Raw genomic sequence first — 21630 nt, 5'->3', positions numbered from 1 at the left:
GTTTTCTCTCTTAGGTTAGGCATTCTTGTAAGTGACTTGCAAACACTCCTCCTGCACTTCTTCCATCTTTTATGCACCAATTTGTGCTGTAGTAGCAACTCAGGTGTGACAGACCTAGTGTATTGAAATTTATAATGGGGCAGTCCTCTTCCTTTTCAAGTCAGTGGGAATTCTGTCTCCTTAATGGCAAGATCAGGTGCAAGACAACATAAGTCTCTAAAAGAAAAAATCCAAGCAGAAGTCTCCTTTTGCTGGTCTTAGCTAAAGAGGACGTATCCCTGTGGGAAGCAGGTTGGGCTGTCCTTAGTTGTCATGCCTAAGACCTCTCTCACTGTGCTCCCCAGCCTGTGCTGTGATAGATCCCCCTGCCTCACAGGAATACCAAGCATGGCCTTTGTTGGGTGTCTTGGGCCCTTTAGCTCCAAAACCCTTCACTGCTTCACGGCACGGTGCATTCTGACTTGGATCTGAAGTAAATTCCCAGCATTAAGCTGGTTGTTGAAGTGGTTGGGACAGAGAATGAGAGTTGAAACATTTGTTACATCCTTTGCATGAGAGGGTCTGCCTGGGATATAATCAGCTCCATCTAATCTTCAGAAAAGTGCTGAGCCAGTCTAAAATTTTCTGAATGTTCCACTAAAAGAACAGTGGGGGGGGTTTTCTTCCTTGTTTTGTTTGTTTGTGTATTTTTGGTAGCATGCCAGTTTTATTGACCTTCTGAGGGCTCCCTGCATGAATAAATCATACCATGGGGAACTTTGCTTAGAAAAAAGACACCCAAGGAGATTCTCCGCTGCTGGCCTGAAAGCTTACAAGGAGACTGGGTGCAAGTGAAGGTGTCCTTTGAAGGCTGAAATTTGGGTGCAGGTTAGATTTACGTGTACACTCATCTTACCCGAGAATGCCCAGAAATCCTCAGGAGGCAGAACTGAGGACAAAAGTGCAGTTCCCGTTGCTACACAGCCTGAAGCGGGGTCCAGAAAGGTTTTGGACACAGAGCTGGAGTTGAATTAGGTGCCTGCCCAGAAAAGCCATCAGCGCACACAGACGGTGCCACAAAGGCTGTGTTTCCATGCGACTGCAGTCTCGCAGCTAGCCTGGGAAAGGGAGGCAGGACTGAAAGGCTGGGCACGGGATCACAGCCTTACTGCCTAGGCAGGGGTTTGTCCTCTGCCAGCTTGTGCTGTGGAGGGCCTGAGGCCCCCTTGAACCTTTCGCTCACTGTAATCAGCACTTTTTCTTACTACAAACAGTCCTTCGGATGTGTGAGTCATATTTGGGATTGTCAAAACCCCTTTGATGACATGGCCTGTGCATCCATTAGGGGTATGTGATCCAGACTAGGAGGGACGGGGTTGAAAAGCGTTTGAAACATTTTGAAGAAACCAGACTAGGAGGGACGGGGTTGAAAAGCATTTGAAACATTTTGAAGAAAAATGTAGGTAATAGAGGGTTAATCTGTTTTTCCCCTGAATGTCTGCTTTGTTATGCCCAGTATACACTCAGCTTGTGCAAGTGCCTTGGCAGAACAGCCCAGACCTGCTCCCGCCAAGGTCAGCATTACCCCTTCACACTCCTCCGCCTTTACGCCCCCTCGAGCATCCCCTTTTTTGAGCTTCACCACCGGAATCTTGTCCAAAGGTTGGTACGGCAGGTTCAGGGCATTTGGAGGCTCGGTTTCCATGGCAGCCGGGCTCCTCTGCTCCCAGACGGCAGCTCTGGAGGAGACAGGAGGGAGAGCAACAGAAAGTCATTAAATGTGCAATTAGTATGCAGGGCCAGGGCTGCCGTGGCAGGCAGTGCTCACAAAGGTGGGCAGCAGTAGGGGTGCCCTGGCTGCACAGTGGACCAGGGGGGATGGAGTCACAGGCATTTGGCTACAGCAGGCAGGAGCTGAAGGGCAGCTGCCCCTGGCTGAGGCAGCAAGGAGGGTACCACACTGGACACATACCTGCTGTCTTAAGATGAGCTCTCTGGCATCGTTCACACCCCGCAAGCTAAATGCCCCAGAAATAGGGAAGTCCCCAATTTACTGTTGGGCAGGAACAGGGACAAAAATTGCACATTCTGAAATTTGTGCATCTGATAACCAGTCAGATATCACGGTGACGTTCAGCTGGAGAACTGCAGAGAGGGGAAGGAGAAGGGGAGCTTAACTCAGATGAAGATACGGTATTTTCTCTGCTGCCACTTAGCTTGTAGTGCCAGACTGGGCAGACAACAGGGCTCTGCTAGATTCCAGTTGTGATGCCGAGCGACATGCTGCCCCCTCCTGTAGAGCATCCAGTTTCTGTTGGACATGGTCTTTTTCTTCGTTTCTTGGCCTAGTCTGGTTTTTTTTTTTTTTAGATTTCTCTGTTCTGTTAAATGATTGCAATATTTTGTCCTGGGTTGATAACATTTCAGTCAGAGCTGCATGTATTTTATGCAGCTGTACAGGAGCTATAAATGTTTTGCAGTGTTTCTGAATAAACAATGCAATGTGACAGTTGGAGATTGTTAGAGGGTGTAATTCTGTTGTGATGTAGATGTGCTGAAATATTTAATCTCTAAAAAGAAAGCATTCTAAGTATCTTAATAGGACATTGACTGGTGCTATTTCAGATTTTGATTTTCTTTTTAACTGCTGATCACTTTCTCCCATCATTTCACTTTCCATGGAAAGAATATGCGTAGAGAAATTTCAGAAGGATTTGCCTATTAATTAATCATGTTGTTGTTCCTTGTTTTTGTTTAGGCTGTAAGATAATCCATTCCCTTCCCAACATATGTTTGTTCCCTATAGTATGTTTTAGTGCTTTACCTGGGATCCAGTTGTTTTAACACATGATTTATTGGTCTTGTGTGAAGCTTTGTTTGTTTGTTTTTTCCTGTGAATCTCTGTAAAATGTGCCTTCCCTCAGTGCAGATCTTGAGTATCTGAGTTGTATACATGGAGCAGTTTTGAGCAGGGGAAGAATTCCTCCAGGAATTCCTCCTGGAAGTTATAATGAAAATAATTTAGAGACTAGTGGTATTGCATTGAGCTGCTTCTCATGCCCCTGCCAGCCTGTCACCGTGCCAAACTCCCCAGGGCCTGAAACACACTGGGAATCCCCTGGATGTTGGGCTCCCTCAGACTTAAGGAGGTGCCACTGTCTGCAGAAAGCTGCCCTCCAAAAGCATAATGTTCCCCTCCACCTCCCGGCCCTCCAGCAGCAGACACTGCTGACATTTTTCTTAACAGACCTCTGTAGGTCTTTGCTTCACTTCAGAACCAATTTAGAGGATGCACAATACCAAAAAACATGCTGTATAGAATGCGTGACCTAAATTGAATATCAGTCACATTTTATTTTTAATTATCTGAGTACATTTTGTTTTAAGTTTCCATTCAAACTGAAATCTTTTTGGGAGCATCTGGCAGTTTTGTTTTGCTGGAAAACACCAACATTTTTCATATCAAAATTTCTTGCTTAAAAGTGTTACAAATATTTCATTTTGTGAAAATGTTCAGTACTTTTGCCTGATACAGAATCAAAGGCATTTCAAAACATCAATAATTCTCACAAAAAGTAGAACATCTTTTTTTGACCACTGTGGTTTTGTTGAATAGATTAATAAGGTGACTGTAAGTAGCCTAGGGAGAAGTTTGTATAAATCAGTTTGGATTTCTTGGGAAAGAGAAGTTTAAGGAGAGATGTTTTCAGTTCAGAAGAAGTAAAAGGTGAACTTTTCTGCTGCCTTGTTGAGTCTTACTCTGTTTATCCCATCCTCACACTCTACTGCTTCTGATACTTCTGAATCACAATGTCATGACACGATAGTCAAAAGTTATTGTGATTCTTCTATCAATCAGTCCTGAGACTAAATGCAACCATCTCTTCCTTTACAGAGCTAATTATTCTCTCTTCTTCTTTGTATTGGCAATACAGAACAAAAAGGTCTAGGGCTCAGTTCCACATGGACTGGTTCTGGATACCGTTGCACAATATAAAAGTATTATCCATTTCTTTAGAATAGTAGAAAAAGGTTGGATTCTAGAACCTGCATCCCAGCTCATGCTTACAGATGCAGCTCTTTCATTTAAGTTAGTGCTTTTTTCTCTTTCTTTGCATACATAATACCTATTATTCTCATAATTAATATTAACAGTGATAGTATTTTGTAGTATTAACATCAAATATTAAATTTTAAATATCTTTAAATATTAACAATATTGACAATATTAATGATAAGAAGATTTTTCCGTGATTATATCATGTTAAAATTAATTATTCTGGAGTTGAATTTGTGGCAAATATGTTGTAGTGATTGGCATCCATCCCAGTGCTAATAATCTGCAGAAAGCGTATAGTAGTTCTTCCCTTGCCCTCCAGCTGAGGGCATCATAAGTGACTTGCATGGCATGGCCTTGGCATGGCCACACAGAGATTAATTTCACCCTCAGTGCTAAAGCATGATCACAGAATGTAAGCCTTGGACAGAAGTAATAAAGATATTTACAGGTGCTGAACTTGCCAGTTGTATATTTCAACTTAGGCTTCTCAGAGAACAAGGACATGGATAGTAATGATAAAGGACTGTTGGCCCAGTGTTAGGCATTGCAGAAGAAATTCCTGGTGCAAATGCAGACGAACCAAAAGCTGTACTTCTGCTGCAAGACAGAATGCAAATGCATTAACTGTTTTGGAGGGAACAACTCCCTGTGGTGGTAGACATAATCCCAAGACCCCTAGAAATTTGGGGTCAGTCTGCGTGCTGTGATTCTTTCCCCAAACCTCTGCATGAGTTTCACCTAGGGAGAGCCCAGAGGCTCGCCCTGAGAGGCTGTGCTCCCTGACTCAGGAGAAAGCCCCGTTTCTGGTGGTGGCAGCTGAAAAGCACAATTTCATCAAGGCTTTCTGACAGCCGCTCACAACCTGTGAAATCCCCCAGGAGACAGTGGAAGTTGCCTTGTCCCCTGCCAGTAAGGGCCCGTGGGGTCCTGCAGGGCAGTGGAAAGCTGTCTCTGTGTTCTGTTGGAGAAGGTACTGGTCCTGTCTTACTTTCTTTTATTGTCTACCCTTTTCTTGCGGAGGAAGAACAAATGAGCAAGGACACTGCAGTTTTTGTGTCCTACGTGCTGGAGAGGTGAAATTATATTTATTATTCTTATTCTGAATATTGTGTTCTTTTCAGCAGTGTTCATTCTGAATATTGCATTATTTTCGCTGAAGCAGAAAGGGGTTGAGGCTTCTTGTAACTTGGCAGTGTTTTGACCATAGGTCACCTTATGCAGGAGGCTGTTAATGTTACCAGGTATTTAGTGAAATAACTGAAAGGCACACACAAGATTAGGGCTGAAAGAGTCTTCCCAGGCTTCAGCCCATTCATAAGGGGACTGAGTGCAGTAACTAAGAGGGTTATGTGGGACATAGTGCTCGCTGATGACTGCTTGTGTGCTTGCTTATTGGAGATGCTTTGCAATAGACAGAAGGCTGATTGGTCATCCATTCCTGCATGCCCTGGTCTATGTTTGTGACCATTTTGCTTTTTTCCCAGCTCCTGTTCACCCTCTGTGCTCCTCCCATCCCCACACCCTCTTTTCTCTTCTGTTGGTATTCATCTTGATTCCTTTCCCCATCCCCAGGGCGAGGCTGTTGAGTTGTTGCTTCATTTAGTATATGCTTCTTCATTAAAGTGCTTCTGCTGAGCATAAAGAGGCCCTTATTTGAGTAAGTGCCCATCAGGGGGAGTAACCTGTTTAACAGGGATAGTTCTCCCCTGCTTTCTCTAGAGCCAAGACAGTCTTGGAGGCAGTAACTTCCCTCTGCCGTTATTGTGCCAGGCCTGTCACAGGAGGACATGGATGCTGGGAAGCTGTCTGACCTTAAAGAGTAAGAAGTCGGATTGAATTTTGTTCAGGAATTGTCAGACTTAATTCCTGTCTGATAGAAGCATGATCTTTATTGGCTTACATATGATTCTCATTGTTATCACTTCAGAACAGGCAAAGAAAGCACATGTAGCATTATTTCTGGGTTTCAAATGGCTAACTCCCACTTGACTATTTCCCTAACTCAACAATTCTCACAGAAAACTGGAGCCACCTCTTGCTTTCCAGTAAAGGTGTCATACTGACCATAACAGTGAGATCACCGTAAGACTTAAATACCCTTATCAAATACACTGCAGTGCATTTACTATAGAATCATAGAATCATAGAATCATTGAGGTTGGAAAAGACCTCTAAGATCATCGAGTCCAACCGTCAACCCAACACCACATTGCCCACTAAACCATGTCCCTAAGCGCCTCATCTACACGTCCTTTAAACACCTCCAGGGATGGGGACTCAACCACTTCCCTGGGCAGCCTGTTCCAATGTTTCACCACTCTTTCAGTAAAGAAATTTTTCCTTACATCCAATCTAAACCTCCCCTGCCGCAACTTGAGGCCATTTCGTCTCGTCCTATCGCTTGTTACTTCAGAGAAAAGACCAACACCCACCTCGCTACAACCTCCTTTCAGGTAGTTGTAGAGAGCGATGAGGTCTCCCCTCAGCCTCCTTTTCTCCATTTGCTATATATCATGCTATAAATATTATCCTATGTAACTAGATGTAAGTAACATGTCAAAATTAATTGTCATAACATTTTGTGATGGAGTCTTCAAGATCTTGCATTAATCCCGTTGTTTCACTACCTAGTTCATGGTTCTCAGCAACAGAGCACGCAATCATTCATACAAGGATAACTATGCAAAGCGTTCAAAAGAATTGAAAAGAAAATTAAAACAGATCAAATACACAGTTCAGCAGCTTGGAGGACATTCATTTAAAATGTCAGCATTCACATGGAATTGCCATGCCAGCAAGGCACCCTCCTTTGTCAATGTTAGCTACTCAGTGATAAGCCAGCTGATAAAATGAACATGAGACTTGTATAACACTTATTTTGGATGTCCTGGAAGGCTGGAGCATTTGTACAGAATGGGTCTTGCACAATACAGTGGGTTTCCAAACTCAAAATCATTATGGTAGGAGGAAGATCCTTTCAGGAGAGATCTTAGTGGTTAAAAAAAGCCTCTTAGCTAGCTCAATGACTGAAGTGTCTTGAAGGGGTCCTCCTATCTGGCAGAGAGGAAAGGAAAATACAATGGGGCTGCAGCCTAAGTATGGGGTCAAGGCTAATGGGAACCCCGGAACCACTCCCTTCCTGTAGGCCATGGTGAACCATAAAATGAAAATATCGTGATGGATACAAGATCCAGGGACATTTTCAATGGAGATAACCACAGAGGCCAGGATGCAGGGTTAGGTGAAGGTGACAGCCTAATACACAGAAAGAATAATAGATTTGCCTGGCAAGAAAACAAAGAAAACTATACACTAAGGCCTGAAGCACATAACATTTTAATAAGAACATCATTGACTGCATTTGATAATACTCTGTGGATCATCCTAAACATGTCCAAAGAGTATTATAAAGTAGCATGACTTTAAAAGGAATTGCAGGCTTTATGGAACAATATTTCAAAAGTTTTCATCTGAAGCAGATGAAAAATATTCTGAAGTACCAAGACTCACAAACAGTATTAGGGCTATAGTGACCCACTATCATATAACCAAGTTAAAGTGCAGCTGCTATGGTGAGCCCATTTGTAATTTTTTACAAGTGGCTAGAAGAAGTATTATTATGTATGACATGTACTGCAAGGGTGTGTAGGAGCCTCATGTAGATCAGGACTTCATTGACCTAGGCACTATACAAGCATAGGTCAAAAAAATAGTGCCAGCGTAATTTAAATATTTTAGTACCAGATTTTCACAGGGATTGATTTGGGAGTCCTAGTCCTAAGTATTCCTGAACTGTCCAAAACACTGGGTCTGTAGACAATCTCAGAAAACCTCAGACAAATTGAAATACGCTGTCTTAACAATATGAGACATTAATTTCCCACTGGGCTTATTTTGAATGTCTCCAGGACCTCCTTGAATCTAGGCAGCTCTGGAGTCTGGGAATGCTGCATGTAAGATTTATATTGAAGATTGTACAGTTGACCTGCACTTTTAACAATGGAGATCTCAAAAAACTAAATGACTGTCCTAACTACTTTGGTGTAAAATTGCAGCCTGTTTTTAAAAAACATGTGGCATCTAACCTTTGAGCTCTCAGTTTTACTGCAGATCCTACTTTTATTTAAGCAGTGAAACTAAAATTACGTTTATGCATTGATTTTGAATTAGTTATAGTATTACAGCAGTGCAGCAAGCAGAGGACTCCATGTTTAATAGGATTCGTATTCATCCAGAAAGGAAGGTGAGCATGCATGAGGAAGGAACCACCCTCAGTGCTGCATGGTTACAGTAAGGATTAGCTTCATCCTAGGAGGAGGTAGAAGATTTTCCAGAATGCTCCCTTGGGGCACTGCAAAATGTGTGAGGGAAAAGCAGGGAGAGTAGGTGTAGTTGTGGGTTTCTTTCCCACCCACCTCTTCTCCTTTGTCAGCACACCACTAGCATTTGATGAAGGATGTGAGGAGTACGTTGCACAATCCGTGGTCTGGTGTGGAAATCTATGCGTGTTAAATCTTCAGAGAGCCGCTACCTGAAATGCAGCAATGCTGATGCAGAGTTCTAAATCCTTTCAAAGATTGCTGTGATCTTCCTCTGTTCCCCAGGATCGCCTAGTAATGAGCAAGTTCAACAGGCTTTATGTCAGAAAGCCAAACCTCCACTCTGATGACATGCCATCAGGGAATGGATCCACCCAGGGAAATTTTAGGGGGCATTTCTTACTAGACTGACACCTTCTGTGAATTCTTGCATGTCAGGAGATTATCTGGCCTTGTTTTAGAGGCAGAAGGAAAGATCCTTCAGCATTCACAGGCAGAATTTATAGCTCAGTGTTGGTGTTAAACAAATGCAGTCATGTGAATTCCAAGAGCCATTGTATACACAACGCAGTATAATGTTTCCCAAATGGAAAATGACAGTGCTGAGGTTAGAGACAGGCACTGAAAAGAATTAAGAAAAAAAACCCAAACCAAATACAAAACCAAACCCCAAATCTGTGGTTCCAAGCTCTCTGCTGGTGTAAATTCTCTCTTTACACCAGTGTAGAAATTCAGCCAAGGGCTATAAAATTATTTCAGCACTGCTTGGGCTACACTTTGGCTCTTGTGTCCAAGAACAATATTTTAAGCATGGCTTGAGGAATAATTCAACATATGAATTTGATAAGAACAATTTAGAATTTTGCAAGCTCCATAGGAATGAGTAATTTTTTTTTTTTTTTTTTTTGTAACAGCAGTTACTGGTATTTTTAATAACCATATTGCGTGTTGTTTGATGGATGCCTCATTTCAGAGCAAATGCCTGTTTAACTCATAGAATGATGTCATGGTACAAGTGAGGAGACAAAAACTAGAGTTCATGGAAGGAAAACAACAGAGAATTTTTTCTGTTCTATTTTACTGAAACTTTTCTCTTGTGTTTTCCAGTTTATGTAAATAAATTATGGCCCAGAGAAAGTGAGAAGCAGAAAACATCATCAAGACTGCAGAAAAGAAGGAAAATGAGCACAAGGATCTTGCCATTGCCTTGTTTATTAGCATCTGGCTGAGGACCAGTATAATTTAGCCTCTTTCAGGTCCCTGCCAATGTGGCTGTCTATCTGCATAGACTTAGATTAGCCTGTTGACACTATGAGTGTAGACATTCCCAGTGCGGGCACTGAAGACGGATGAGGATTGTGGCTGTGATCATACTTCTCCCTTGCTCTTTAGGCAAGTAGAGATAGGTCTTCATAGAAAAAAGCAATTGCTAATTCTCTGAAATAGTACGATTATTGGTCCTCCTTTTAATTCATAAATCCTTGCTCCGCCTTCTTGATGCTTCTGGCTGGAGAGAGTACATCTCTGAACTCTGTTCGGGCAGTCAGTAGTTGACAGATTTGATCTGACATGACTTGCCCAGCATTATACAGGTAGTCTGTGAACAAGCCAAAGTAGCTGACATAAAATGGTTGACTTCTTTCCCTTTTGCACTGGTGGTTCAAAACAACCTCTTTCACTTGTGGGAAAGATGTGGGAACTCAGTAAGTTTGCCCATATTCTTAGGATTTGTGAAACTAAAGACTCTGCTCATTTTGTTGCTTCACATATGTGTGGGCAGTTTGTTAATCTTGGTATTGTAAGCCATGTGATAAATTAACCACCCAGGGAAAGGGGGAGAGGCTATCTAACAAAATTCAAAGAACTGGAACATCTGAGACATTTCAACTAAAATTTGTGGTGCTCCGATGCAGTGTACATTATAGAAACACTTTTGTGACACACAAGGGAGAAGTAAAGCTACAAACCGAACTCTGTTGCTCCCCTCTTCTCCTGTGATGTAATTTGACATGACCTATAAGAGCCAGACATGCTACATTAAGCTACAGTAAATTTGAGAAAAATGTGGTTTTCAGTAAAATAAATACGGGAAAAGGTTGTGATCTCTAGTACTTGAGAAATAGCTTTCAGACTTGACATCAGGAGTAGAGATTTCCTAGTGAACACAAACTGGCTTATGTGGTATGATACTTGGCTTTCAGAGTCTGCCCTCGAGTAACTGCTACTTGTTGATATTGACTGTGCAGTTCAGCTAGCATCTCATCATGTTACATCTCAAATCCCCTATTTAAAAAAGCAAACAGAAGTTAGGATTTCAACTATGGTACCGACTTCTAGAGGCCAGTTTTCCAATGCATATTAAAGGTTATTTTTAAAACCTCCTTGGCCCTAGTAGCCCAGACTACTTGGGATTAATATAAAAGTAGAATTTGATATTTTGTAAACTGCTTGCTTTGAAAATCAGTAGCTGTAGTTCATTAATATTGCATTGCAAAATTGTTTTGCTGTTGACTTGGGCATATTAGATGATCATCCCAGAGCCTGTGAGGATTTTAACATGAGTTGTTCCAGCTGCTTGTCTGCTGGTACCTGATACCTCTCTTCATCCACTGGTATAACCAGCAGACACTCGGGTGTGGAAATAGTGGTAGGGTACAAGTGATGTAGTGGCAACTTTTTGTGAAGCAAAACACAGGACTTCACGTGAGCTCAGTATTCTGAGTTGCAAGTCATGCCGCTGGAGTGATCAGTAACTGTACGCTATGGCATAACTTGATATGGCAAATTAGGAGAATACAAGATGTTTTAGAAAGGAGAGGTCATCTGGTTCAACATGCCAAGTCTTCTCTGGCTTACAGTAATGCCATCTCCCTGCTTTTTCACCAAGGTCCTGAATTCCCATCTTCAGATCTAGATGTCCACTGAATTAATTGAAATATACTGTTCAAGTTGTCTTTCCTTTCAATTTACCACAGTATACCTCCCTTTCTTTTCACTTAGATTATGATTTATTGTTTAATACTAGAAATTTTTCTCATTTTAAAGTAAAGAAATTATATCTTAAAGGAATAGGCTTCTTTTTTTCTTTCATACACACTTCATCCTGGGACACCAAAGAGCTGTAAATTCATTACTTTTCAGTGCTGCAGATTTCTACTCAGTTAACTTTCCTTCTGTCCCTCTGATAGGGGACATTTCTTTTAATCAGAGATGTGAATCATGTCACCTTCTTCATAGCACTCATCTGATCTTACCTCCAGGGCATTTCATCTTCATTTCTTGGAAGAGTAAGTGCTCTGTAATGCAGTAACTACTACAGTTTATTAATTATCCTGTGTATTTGGCTGACCCAATATGATACTGTGTTGTATAAAACTCAACAATAGATACAGTTTCTATATCCTTTCAACTTAGCATCTGAAAAGGTCTTTGGAAGATGCTGAATTGTAAGATACATTAGGTCACTCACATATTCTAGTTCCATGTGGTATCCTCTCCTTCATTCCACACTTTGGCAGAATCATTTCTAGCCCTCAATAAGCATTGCTGAGAGCAACTGCATATTGCAATGTGTGGCCCATCTACGTAAGAACATAGGAATAGCTTCTCCAAAGGCCCCTCTAGTCCAGGATCCTGTCACTGTGAGTAACCAGTGCCTGTGGAATAGTAGGAAAACAGGTTAAACATATATTAATATTTCCCTCATGTACTCTCTTAGCCTCCAGCACTCTGCAGCTCAGGCGCTTCCTGGGCCAGAGATGGTATCTTTGTGTTTGATAGCCTTTGTCAGATTAAAACACCTCCATGAGTGTGTTTAATCAGTTTTTGATCCCAGGTAAGCCTTGGGGGTTGGCAGTATCTTGTGGCAATGAGTTCCACGAGCAACTGTATGTTATGTGACGGGGTGTCTCTTTTTGTTTGTTATGAACCTGCCATTTACAAATTTCATTTGTTGTCTTCTGGTTCTTGTGTTACGTGAAACTCTGAGTAATTGATCTTTTTTCATCATCTCCATACTGCTCATGGCTTCATGGAGACTAATGAGAAGAATTTTATCTCCAGCAACACAAAGTTGACACACAATATTGAACTGATGTTGCACAACTGAAGAGATAATTTACAGTCTAATAAATGTTGTTCTAGACATTGTTTAAGTTTTCTGACAAGACCCTGGTAGAATTAATTAAGAACTTTAGACATAAGCCCCTTTTGAATAGACATGAACTAAAGCAGGGTTAAAAGTGAAAATGAAAGGACACATCTTTAGCTATTGGCTAATAATCTGCCTTATTTCATAATTCAGTAACCTCGTGCTGGAGTGGTATGGCTTGTTATGACTGTGAAAATAATATATTGCTTTTCTGCAAGTGGACATGGCAGGACTGATGATACTTTAAGAGGAGACATTGACTTTGTGTGCAAGGCCAGGGCATGGAAGAAATGAAAATAACAATTATTGATTTTTTCTTGCGCTGAGAGAAACATTTGCCAGCATTTTATGAGGGGGAAAGAGCAGATGTTCACCAAGAGCGGAGAGGTTTTCAGTTTTAGCAATAAGACATGATAATTTTTGCAGAGAAAATTTCTTTGCGGTTATATCATCCTGAGAGGGGGAAACAAGTCAGGAGACCAAAACATAAATAGCGAAACTACCCTGAAACGCTGTAATCCTGCAAGTATATAGGATGCTTTTTTAGGAGGGGGTGAACAAAAGAATCAAAAGGTATAGCTTCGTTCCGGTGTGACAAACTAAGATCCAGTTGCATTAAAGAGACTGAGTGTACGCTTGTCACATGACAGTTAATTTAAGCATATGCTGAACTCTGTTGCTGCTTTCAAGACTATCACCCTGAATTACAAAAGGTCTGAGATCAGCAGGGCCCTGGAGAGATGCAGCAGTCAAGCCAGACAGGGCATTGGGCAGGATCAGGGCTGAAACCCATGAGTTAGTCATTCAGGTTCATTGGGCTCACAAAGTAAAAAAATTACTTTTATCCTGTTGGCAGAAAAAGCATCACTAGTCTTTAGAGAATATACAAAGCGTGTGACATGTTACTGCAATGTCACGCTGTGGGAATCGTGGGAACCTGGGAACGCGGAACATAAATGAGGAAGTCTGTTTTCCAAGGATGTGCAATTGGTTGCTGTGCTTTTTACTGCATGAATTCAGAGTAATCAACTACTTAAAGCCAGAAATTGAAAAAAAATGGGGAAAGGGTTATGTAAGACAATGTCTGCATAAGCTGGGGATTGGATTTGATGTCCTCTCCAGGAGTGCTAGAGCCTCTCCAAATACGGCCACCAGCATTTAGCAGGAAGAGAGATTACTCCCTGTTCCAGCTAGTCCCTGTCATGTCCTTTGGTCAACCCCTGCAGCACCCTACAGCATGGCTCTGGAGCCCCAAAGCCCTCTGTCATACCCTCAGGACCACAGCCCCCAGTGCTGCTGTGGTAAGCCCAGGTTGCAGCTGGCATGCATTGCGAAAGCGTGGCCACTCCATTCAGCCCTCCCTCTTCATGGTACAAATGAGTAAGGCATGAACCTGGTTTGAATTGATTGAGTGGTCATCTTAGCAACATTATTTCTTCATGCATTGCGAAAGCGTGGCCACTCCATTCAGCCCTCCCTCTTCATGGTACAAATGAGTAAGGCATGAACCTGGTTTGAATTGATTGAGTGGTCATCTTAGCAACATTAAGATGTTGCCTTTCCCAGCCCGTGGCTTGTGTCTTACCTACAGAGGGCTCTTCTCTGTAGCAGTAATATTAATGTGCAAGAAAGCTGGGTTTACACTGGATGGATGGATGGATGGATGGGTGCAGACCTTTGGGCAACAAAAATCAACTGCCACGGAATTTTGTACTACAGGCCTGGTTTCCTTCTTAAAACTGAAATTTCTGCATTAGACAAGCCTCACCGTTTCCTAATGCCTGTGAAGCAGGATCGGAACATATGAAGCCAGAAAGTGAACAAACTTTAGCAAACTCTAAAATTAGATGCCCTGCTTCAAGGCTAAGACATGGTGCTTCTACAGCAATCCTTGAAGCTTGACATTTGCAAATAGATGAAAACAATGTTCAAGGTTGGCTTATCTGGCACCTTTCGAAGTGCTAAATTCATTTAAAAGATGAGTGCTGAAAGTGGTGACAAGTGGAATGACATTGTATTGTTGAAAGTGCAACATTTCACACATGGGACAGTGTGGTGGTTTCCCCTTGGAAGTGCTTCTTTGGAGAACATCATAGTTCACTGATCTGGCATAGCAGTCTCCTCCCTGTGGATAGTTTGCACATTGCAGAAGCTAATTCACCAGGCTTTCTGGTTTAGATTCTAGCCCAATATTGCTAGTAAAAGCAACTAGTGAATGTAATACAAGGCTATGGCTGGGCCAGGGAGCTTTCATAAACTGGCATTTGGAAGCAAGTACTTAAGTCCCAGAAAGGATCTGTAGAAGTGCAATTCTAAATAAAAATGAGCCATCATAATGCAGCTGCTTTCAGGTAAGCATCAGGAAAAAAATACCCTAATTTGTATCCATAAAATGGTCATTTTTTGCAGCATTTTTACAGCTACAGTATGGATTTTAAAGTGATAGCATCTTAAGTTAAAACTGTAATGCTTTTAAACCTGTCATAACCTTAGCTAGACTGAATATAAAGATGTTATTTACCTGCAACTGTAGTCTGCTTAGCACACAACCATTTTAAAATTACGTGTATCAAGCAGCACTGCAGTTACAGTGCGTAGCAGGGACTTTATCCTACAGAATGCTGATGATATCTGAGAGCTGTGTAATACTTGCATTTCTTATTAAAGCATACACAGAAGGCATCCCTTTGAAGCACTCAGCACCTTTAAAGTTTGGTCAGTGTAGACATGTTTTCCTTCATTGATCCTTCTTGGAAAACACCCCTTATCCTTGCTGAGAGTTTGGCAACAATGGGAAAAAGGCACTCCACATCTCTTCACTGCTAGTATGGCACAACTGTGGGTGCTTGGACTCAACAGTCCAATAAAGATCGAAAGAAGCTCACAACTGTCTGGCAGTTTGTTTCAGGCATCCTGTGAACAGTGGTGTCAAGTCCTGGGCTTCAGTTCAAAAAAGCTCTGAAGCATGTGCTTCCTTTTAAGCACATACCTAACACAGCCCTTAATGCTTTTCAGAGCTGAGTGAGGATTGACTCAGTAACCACCGATCATTAATAGAGAAGGAAATGTGCATTTAGAAAAAATGCCTTTGGCCAGGCCCTGACCTGTGGTTTTGATGTGGCTGAACTGAAATCTGAGTTGAAACTGAAGGTGCTCTTGGACCACGGATAGATGCTCAGCCTGCCACAGGTGATGCTCAGTGTTGCACAGATACCCTGTCTTTATTGCAATGCCATCTGGCAAGAAGAGCACTTATAATACTTTTATTGATACTTTGCAAGGCAGGAAATATTATCTTCACAAAGATGCTGAGGTGTTGGAAGTAACTTTGCCTAAAATGATTGATATTGGCAATGATAGAGGTGGAGAGACCTCGGGACTTCTCAGTCCTGGACAAGTACTCTGCCCAGTGAAGTCTTCTGCCTTCAGGGACAGAAATGGACACAGCTCCAGGCAAGATGGTGTGGGAAGAACACCAAAGAGCCCTGCGGGTCATGCTTATCTGTAAATCAAATTCTTGGTGTCAATACTGATGAGTCAGTCTTGGTATGACTGCAAAGGGAGACAGCTGGGTTCATCGCAGAGCCATCATTTGGTGGCAATTTATCGTCATCACTCTAAAGATGTGTCTGTCATTCATTTTACTGAATGACATTGGAAACTCAGCATAAAGTCCTACCACAAATACACTATGGTTCTGTAGCAAGGAACCATGGGAAAAGAAGATTTGGAGAGTGGGGGGTTTTTAATGCTTTTTCAAAATCTGTTGATGTAAGATGTGACAAATAAGAAAAAATAGACACATTTTATTTTTTATAGCTTTCATTTATTTTTAAGAAATGAGTCAAAGAAATTGCTGAAAAGAACGAGTAGCAGAGGCTATATGATGAGCAGATCTAAGAGACATTTTAATATTTGATGGGACCAAAAGCTTCTCATCACTAACCATCTTTTAATGGCACTTGCCCTTTGTCTGGGTGTATGAGGCTGCATGTTTCTAAGGGACTAACTTTTCTGACTTTCTAATGAAATACCTCTCAAGATGGGGATAAAAGTGGTGGTTTGGAGCTGTTTGGTTGCTATGTCAGTTTAGGTTATGATAGGTGGGAAACTGAAGCTTTGTTTGCATCTCAGCATGTTCATGTGTTACTTCAGACTCTCCACATTATCGAGTGACTTCTTGGTCAAAGATGATTAAAAATACTGGTGCACAGAGCCTTACAGCCAGTCTGCTTGACAGAGGGGTAATCTGTAACACAGAGATGAATGGGCTGAATTGAGCAAAGCACTTAAAAATGTGTATCCATTCTCTGTCAATGGAGTGCTCATACGTATGTTTTCAAGTTAGGTGGAAAGCCGCAGGAATTGGGTCCCCTTTTGAATGGCTCTGAAACTTGTGCACAGCAACCTGCATTGAGTCAGAAGCAAATCTGCAATGTAGCCAGGAACTGAAGTCAGGAGCCCTGCCTTTCATTCGGCATCCCAACAGAAAATACTCCTCCATCGCTCACATGACATCTCATGTAGGGGGAGGAGAAGAAGAGCCTAGTAATAGACCAAGTCTATGAAAGTTTTAGCATGACTTTCTGTTTTTATGGAGTCAGTAGCAAGAGTTGACTTGTGGCGATGCACGGAACAGGATTGAGCTCTCAGAGCTGTAGCTGTGTTTTTGGTATGCTGCACTAATGCTGAATTACTGACAAATAGCTGGAAATGGGTGTTCTGTGTGATTTAGAAATAATGTGAATCCTGACTGAACTTCTATTGGGTTTTCCTTCCATTTGCTGTTTCAACATGAGAACAAGGAGGGCATTATTTATAACAAATGTAAAGTCCCACAAGGAGAAATGATATTTTGAGTTGACAGACTCTTGAAAGTGCAAATGTAGTTTCATAACTAAATACATTTTCAGACAGGAAAATGAGAGTTAATCAAAAGTTAGATGTCCTTGAAAAAGCTTTCCTTTTTTTTTTTAACTTCCTTAAATAGTCACAGCTGTCTTGATGCAGAAGTAATCATAATATCTATATATCTATATCACAGTATCTCAGCAGTTACACTATTTTAAAAGCACTTGAGTGGATTTCTTTATTGATGTGATCCAGTCAGAATGGGACATATCAGGAACAATAAATTGTTTAGAAACTCGAAATAAGAGATTTTTTAAAATTTAAATTAAGGTTAGGAAACCTAATTTTAAGGAAGTATAGCATTCTGGGGAAAATGAAAAATGTTCTAAGAGACTTTCAGAAAGGCATTCATTCAGTGAAAGATCCCATTCAACATGAGTTGATTTGGGATAGAAGTCCATGTCTTACGAGTTCTTTATTATCAAGGGAATATATCAAAAGGACTGAATTTTTTTTTAAAGCTGTGTAGGACTGGGTAGTTAATGTGGAACAAAATAATTTGATGCATTAACTTTGGAAAATATTAACAGAAAATAGCATTGCTTTAATTCACTCAAAATTAGGATATTAAACCATACAGATCCCGATGCTACTGTGTCATGCAGTCAGACCACTGTGTCTTCATGGATTTCAGTTGATGTCACTGAGTTTCTAGGAGAATCATCAGTGCAGATTTCATTTCATGAATCTTTTTTAGTTTCCTGAGTGTTAAAATGGAGAGTAAAACTGGCCTAATTTAAAGTGGGTTGGTAGGCTAAGTTAATTAATAATTTTATAAAGCTTCCTGTTCCTTGGGTACGGTGTGCCAAGTAAATGTTAAAGATGAGTTTGCACTTCAGAAACAATGTCTTTGGAGATTCTGTTGAGAAACCTTCATGGTAGTGATTGTTTTTGGGGGGAGAGGAGTTTGGGCCATGAATCCCTAGTTCTTAAAAGCTCCTCAAAGTGAATGGTATCAGATGGGGAAAAAAGAAACCATGGTTTCTCCTTATTTAATGTCTTGATACTCTCCCTTGTCAGGGTCTGGAGGAATTGTTTCTGACTCTTTCATTTGTTTTTATCAGGTTGGGGGTCACACCATGCTGCCCATTCGTTGGATGCCTCCAGAGAGTATCATGTACAGGAAGTTCACCACAGAAAGCGATGTCTGGAGCCTGGGGGTTGTATTATGGGAAATCTTTACCTATGGCAAACAGCCATGGTATCAGCTTTCAAACAACGAGGTGTGTGTAATACATTCTCAAACTGCATTGGGAAGGCTGGCACGTTAACTGTTGGTGTAGCTTCTTTGGAGAAGGGACAGCAACAAATTTATTTAGTAAAGGAAAACCCCCTGATATCAGGTATTTATGGTATTGTCATGAACTTTGTGGTTGAATTTCTTCCTTTTTACACTTTTCTTCTCGGGGTGCATGGAAGTTGTCCAAGCGCAACTATACCAGTTTGAATTTAGCTTTTTTCTTTGGATAGGATAGAATCTGCTCTGGGTATTGAGAAAGACCATGAGGCAATGAAAAGGAGCTTAGCTATCTCCTGAACAGGCTTTGGGTGACTTCAATTCCATATCATATATGTCATTGTTGCAGAGTGGTTGTCCAAAACCATTCTTGAAAAGATTGAAAATCTGGAGATCTCTTGGCAGCACAAGTAACCCCTTTCCAGAGACTAGCCACAGTGATACTCATAAGTTTAAGGAAGGAGAGAGGGAGAAGCACTGATGCTCATGTGTGAGCAGGGTGAAAACAGCCTCCTTCTGAGATGAGGTGAGGTGGATAGATGTGTAGAGAGAGGAGGTATGGGATTACTTCCTGGCTATCATTCCCTCATGAGTGGAAGGGGCAACGTGGGTGAACTTGACATTAGTGAAGTTGTTGCTCCTTGACAACTTACACTACAGTTATTTTTCCAGATCGCATCCCACTGTTCATGCACATACCGAGAAACACAGCCCTTGGCAGAGTTGGCTGGGTGACTGCCACCAGTAAGGCTGCTGTGGCAATTAGCAGTTAACTCTTCCATGGATGACCCACACGTAGTTGGCACAGCTGTGCTGATCCTTTCCTTGTGATTTCTCGTAGGTGATTGAGTGCATCACTCAGGGCCGAGTCCTGCAGCGACCTCGCACATGCCCCAAGGAAGTATATGACTTGATGCTGGGCTGTTGGCAACGGGAGCCTCACATGAGGCTCAACATCAAAGAAATCCATTCCCTCCTCCAGAACTTGGCCAAGGCATCTCCAGTCTACTTGGATATTTTAGGCTAAAGTCTCCTAGCATTTCTTCTTATGGGCTGCGGGAATGAATGTGTTCAACTGCCGCTGAACTCCATTAAAATGTGTTCTTAACTTTGACAGTACTAATGACAAAGTTGCGGAGAAGCTTTCAAAGGGCAAGCAATGTGCACTTCTCCATCTGTAGACACAGTATTGACTTTTTAGACATTACTGAGACGTATTTCTTCTCTCTCTCTCTCTCTTTCAGTTTCTATCATTTTTTTCTTCTCTCCTGTCTTTCTAATCAATTTGGCTTCTGCATTATTGTAACTCTGCATAGACAAAGGCCTTAAAAACCTGATCTGTTATATCAGCAGACTCTTCAGTTTGCCCACCACAACTAACAATGCCTTGTTGTATTCATGCCTTTGATGTGGATGAAAAAAAGGGAAAAATATATTTGACTTGAACTTTGTGATTTCTGCTGTACAGCTACTGGAGTTTCTATGGATTCACCTCAATTTTTTTGCTTCGGCATGTGGGTGGAAAAAGAAGACTGGTGTTCTCTACATGAAGCATGTTCCTTGCGGAGATGAAGCCAGATGGAAAGAAGACAGTCTTGTGTGATACACTATCTGGAGGAACTAGGGGATCAGATGGCACCCAACCCCACAAAAAAACACTGAAATTATTTGATGGAAGGCAAGAGGGGGTTTAGCACTTTCCCTGAAGAGTCTTTCTGAGGACTATAGGGATTGTTCAAGGAGGTGCTTTGCCAGCACCTTTCATTGCCAGATACAAGTAAAAGGGAAAAAGGTGCTGCCTGCACTGCACACAATTACGTTACAACGTGATAAACTAAACACATGCCCTTATTTTGTCTTCTGGTAGGCTATTGTCATGCCACTCGTATAAAAATGTTCTCCAGCTGGTCTTTTTTAATAAAGGCTGAAGCTAGGCTTATTAATGTACAGTATTAATTTCAGGATCACATGTTGAAACTAAGGATTTTGATAAGATAGGACAAGCTATAGATGCTGGGGCAGGTGTACCTTATACTGTGCTTGTCCAGCAGCATATTCTTTCCTTCCTCAATCCTTTTTTTTTAACCGTGCAAGCAAAACTGTGCATGGTCTTTGTCGATTAATGCCCTTTGTGCAGAAACTATCACTCATGTTGTAGTACACCCTAGTAGGCATAGTGAACTCATAACGATATAACTTATATTTCCTTAGAAGGGGCTAATGGAGGACATTAGCCATGTTAAAATGCCTTTACAATGTTACAGATACAATAGGCTGATATAACATGAATAATCTAAACCATGGAGATCACTGGCTATGTTTGAGCCATGGCAGGGGATAGAGATCTCTAGAGAAAACAAATTACTCTGAGGTTATGGCTTACTATTCAGAGTGCAAAGACCCTGAGCTCAGCACCATGTTTGTATTGGTACTAGTGCTGTCATTACCAACATCGAGTCTTTCTTAAATAATTTATTTTTAGTTGGATTGGCATTGTATGTGTACAACATTTGCATGGCCACTGTGTTGATGACAGCTGCATAGGCATACCTGTTATTTTTCAAACCAGAAGTTGACAATTTCAAATTTAGAGTTAGGATTATTTTTAATATGAATTCTTACAAATGAAAACCTACCTTACCTGTTCCTCAAGACTTTTGCCTCCCTCTGTGAGGGGGCGTTACTGCAAAAAAGTGATCTTTCTTTTGGTTTTCTCTTTTTGTTATTTCTTATTGATATGAGCCAGATCAAAATAGTCCTTCATCTTTGTGTTGGGGATATTTTATTTAATAAATTAAGCATTTTATTTTTGTAAGTGTTCCCATAGCACATTTAATATATAATTTGCTTGCATATATTATTTATTGAGGCACTTTAGGTTTTTCCTTCAGAAGCTTTTAGAGCTAGCTCATAAAGATTCTGAACATTTTCAAAAGAAAACAGTTCACTGGACACTGATGAAGTATTACCCTTC

General features: G+C 41.3%; 1 protein-coding gene across 1 annotated transcript in view; it reads left to right on the top strand.

Moving 5' to 3' along the window:
- NTRK2 (neurotrophic receptor tyrosine kinase 2) overlaps positions 1-19801 on the top strand; it is a 189340-nt gene extending 169539 nt beyond the window's left edge. The window contains exons 15-16 of the mRNA XM_009273172.2: positions 18484-18642; positions 19498-19801. Of these exons, the coding sequence (XP_009271447.1) occupies positions 18484-18642; positions 19498-19683 (345 nt within the window). The 3' untranslated portion in view covers positions 19684-19801. The remainder of the gene's footprint in view (positions 1-18483; positions 18643-19497) is intronic.
- The last annotated feature ends 1829 nt before the right edge of the window (positions 19802-21630 follow it).

This window comes from Aptenodytes forsteri, unplaced genomic scaffold, assembly GCF_000699145.1.
Source record: "Aptenodytes forsteri isolate BGI_AS27 unplaced genomic scaffold, ASM69914v1 Scaffold154, whole genome shotgun sequence".
Taxonomy (NCBI): domain Eukaryota; kingdom Metazoa; phylum Chordata; class Aves; order Sphenisciformes; family Spheniscidae; genus Aptenodytes; species Aptenodytes forsteri.
This window is presented reverse-complemented; position numbering and strand designations above follow the sequence as displayed.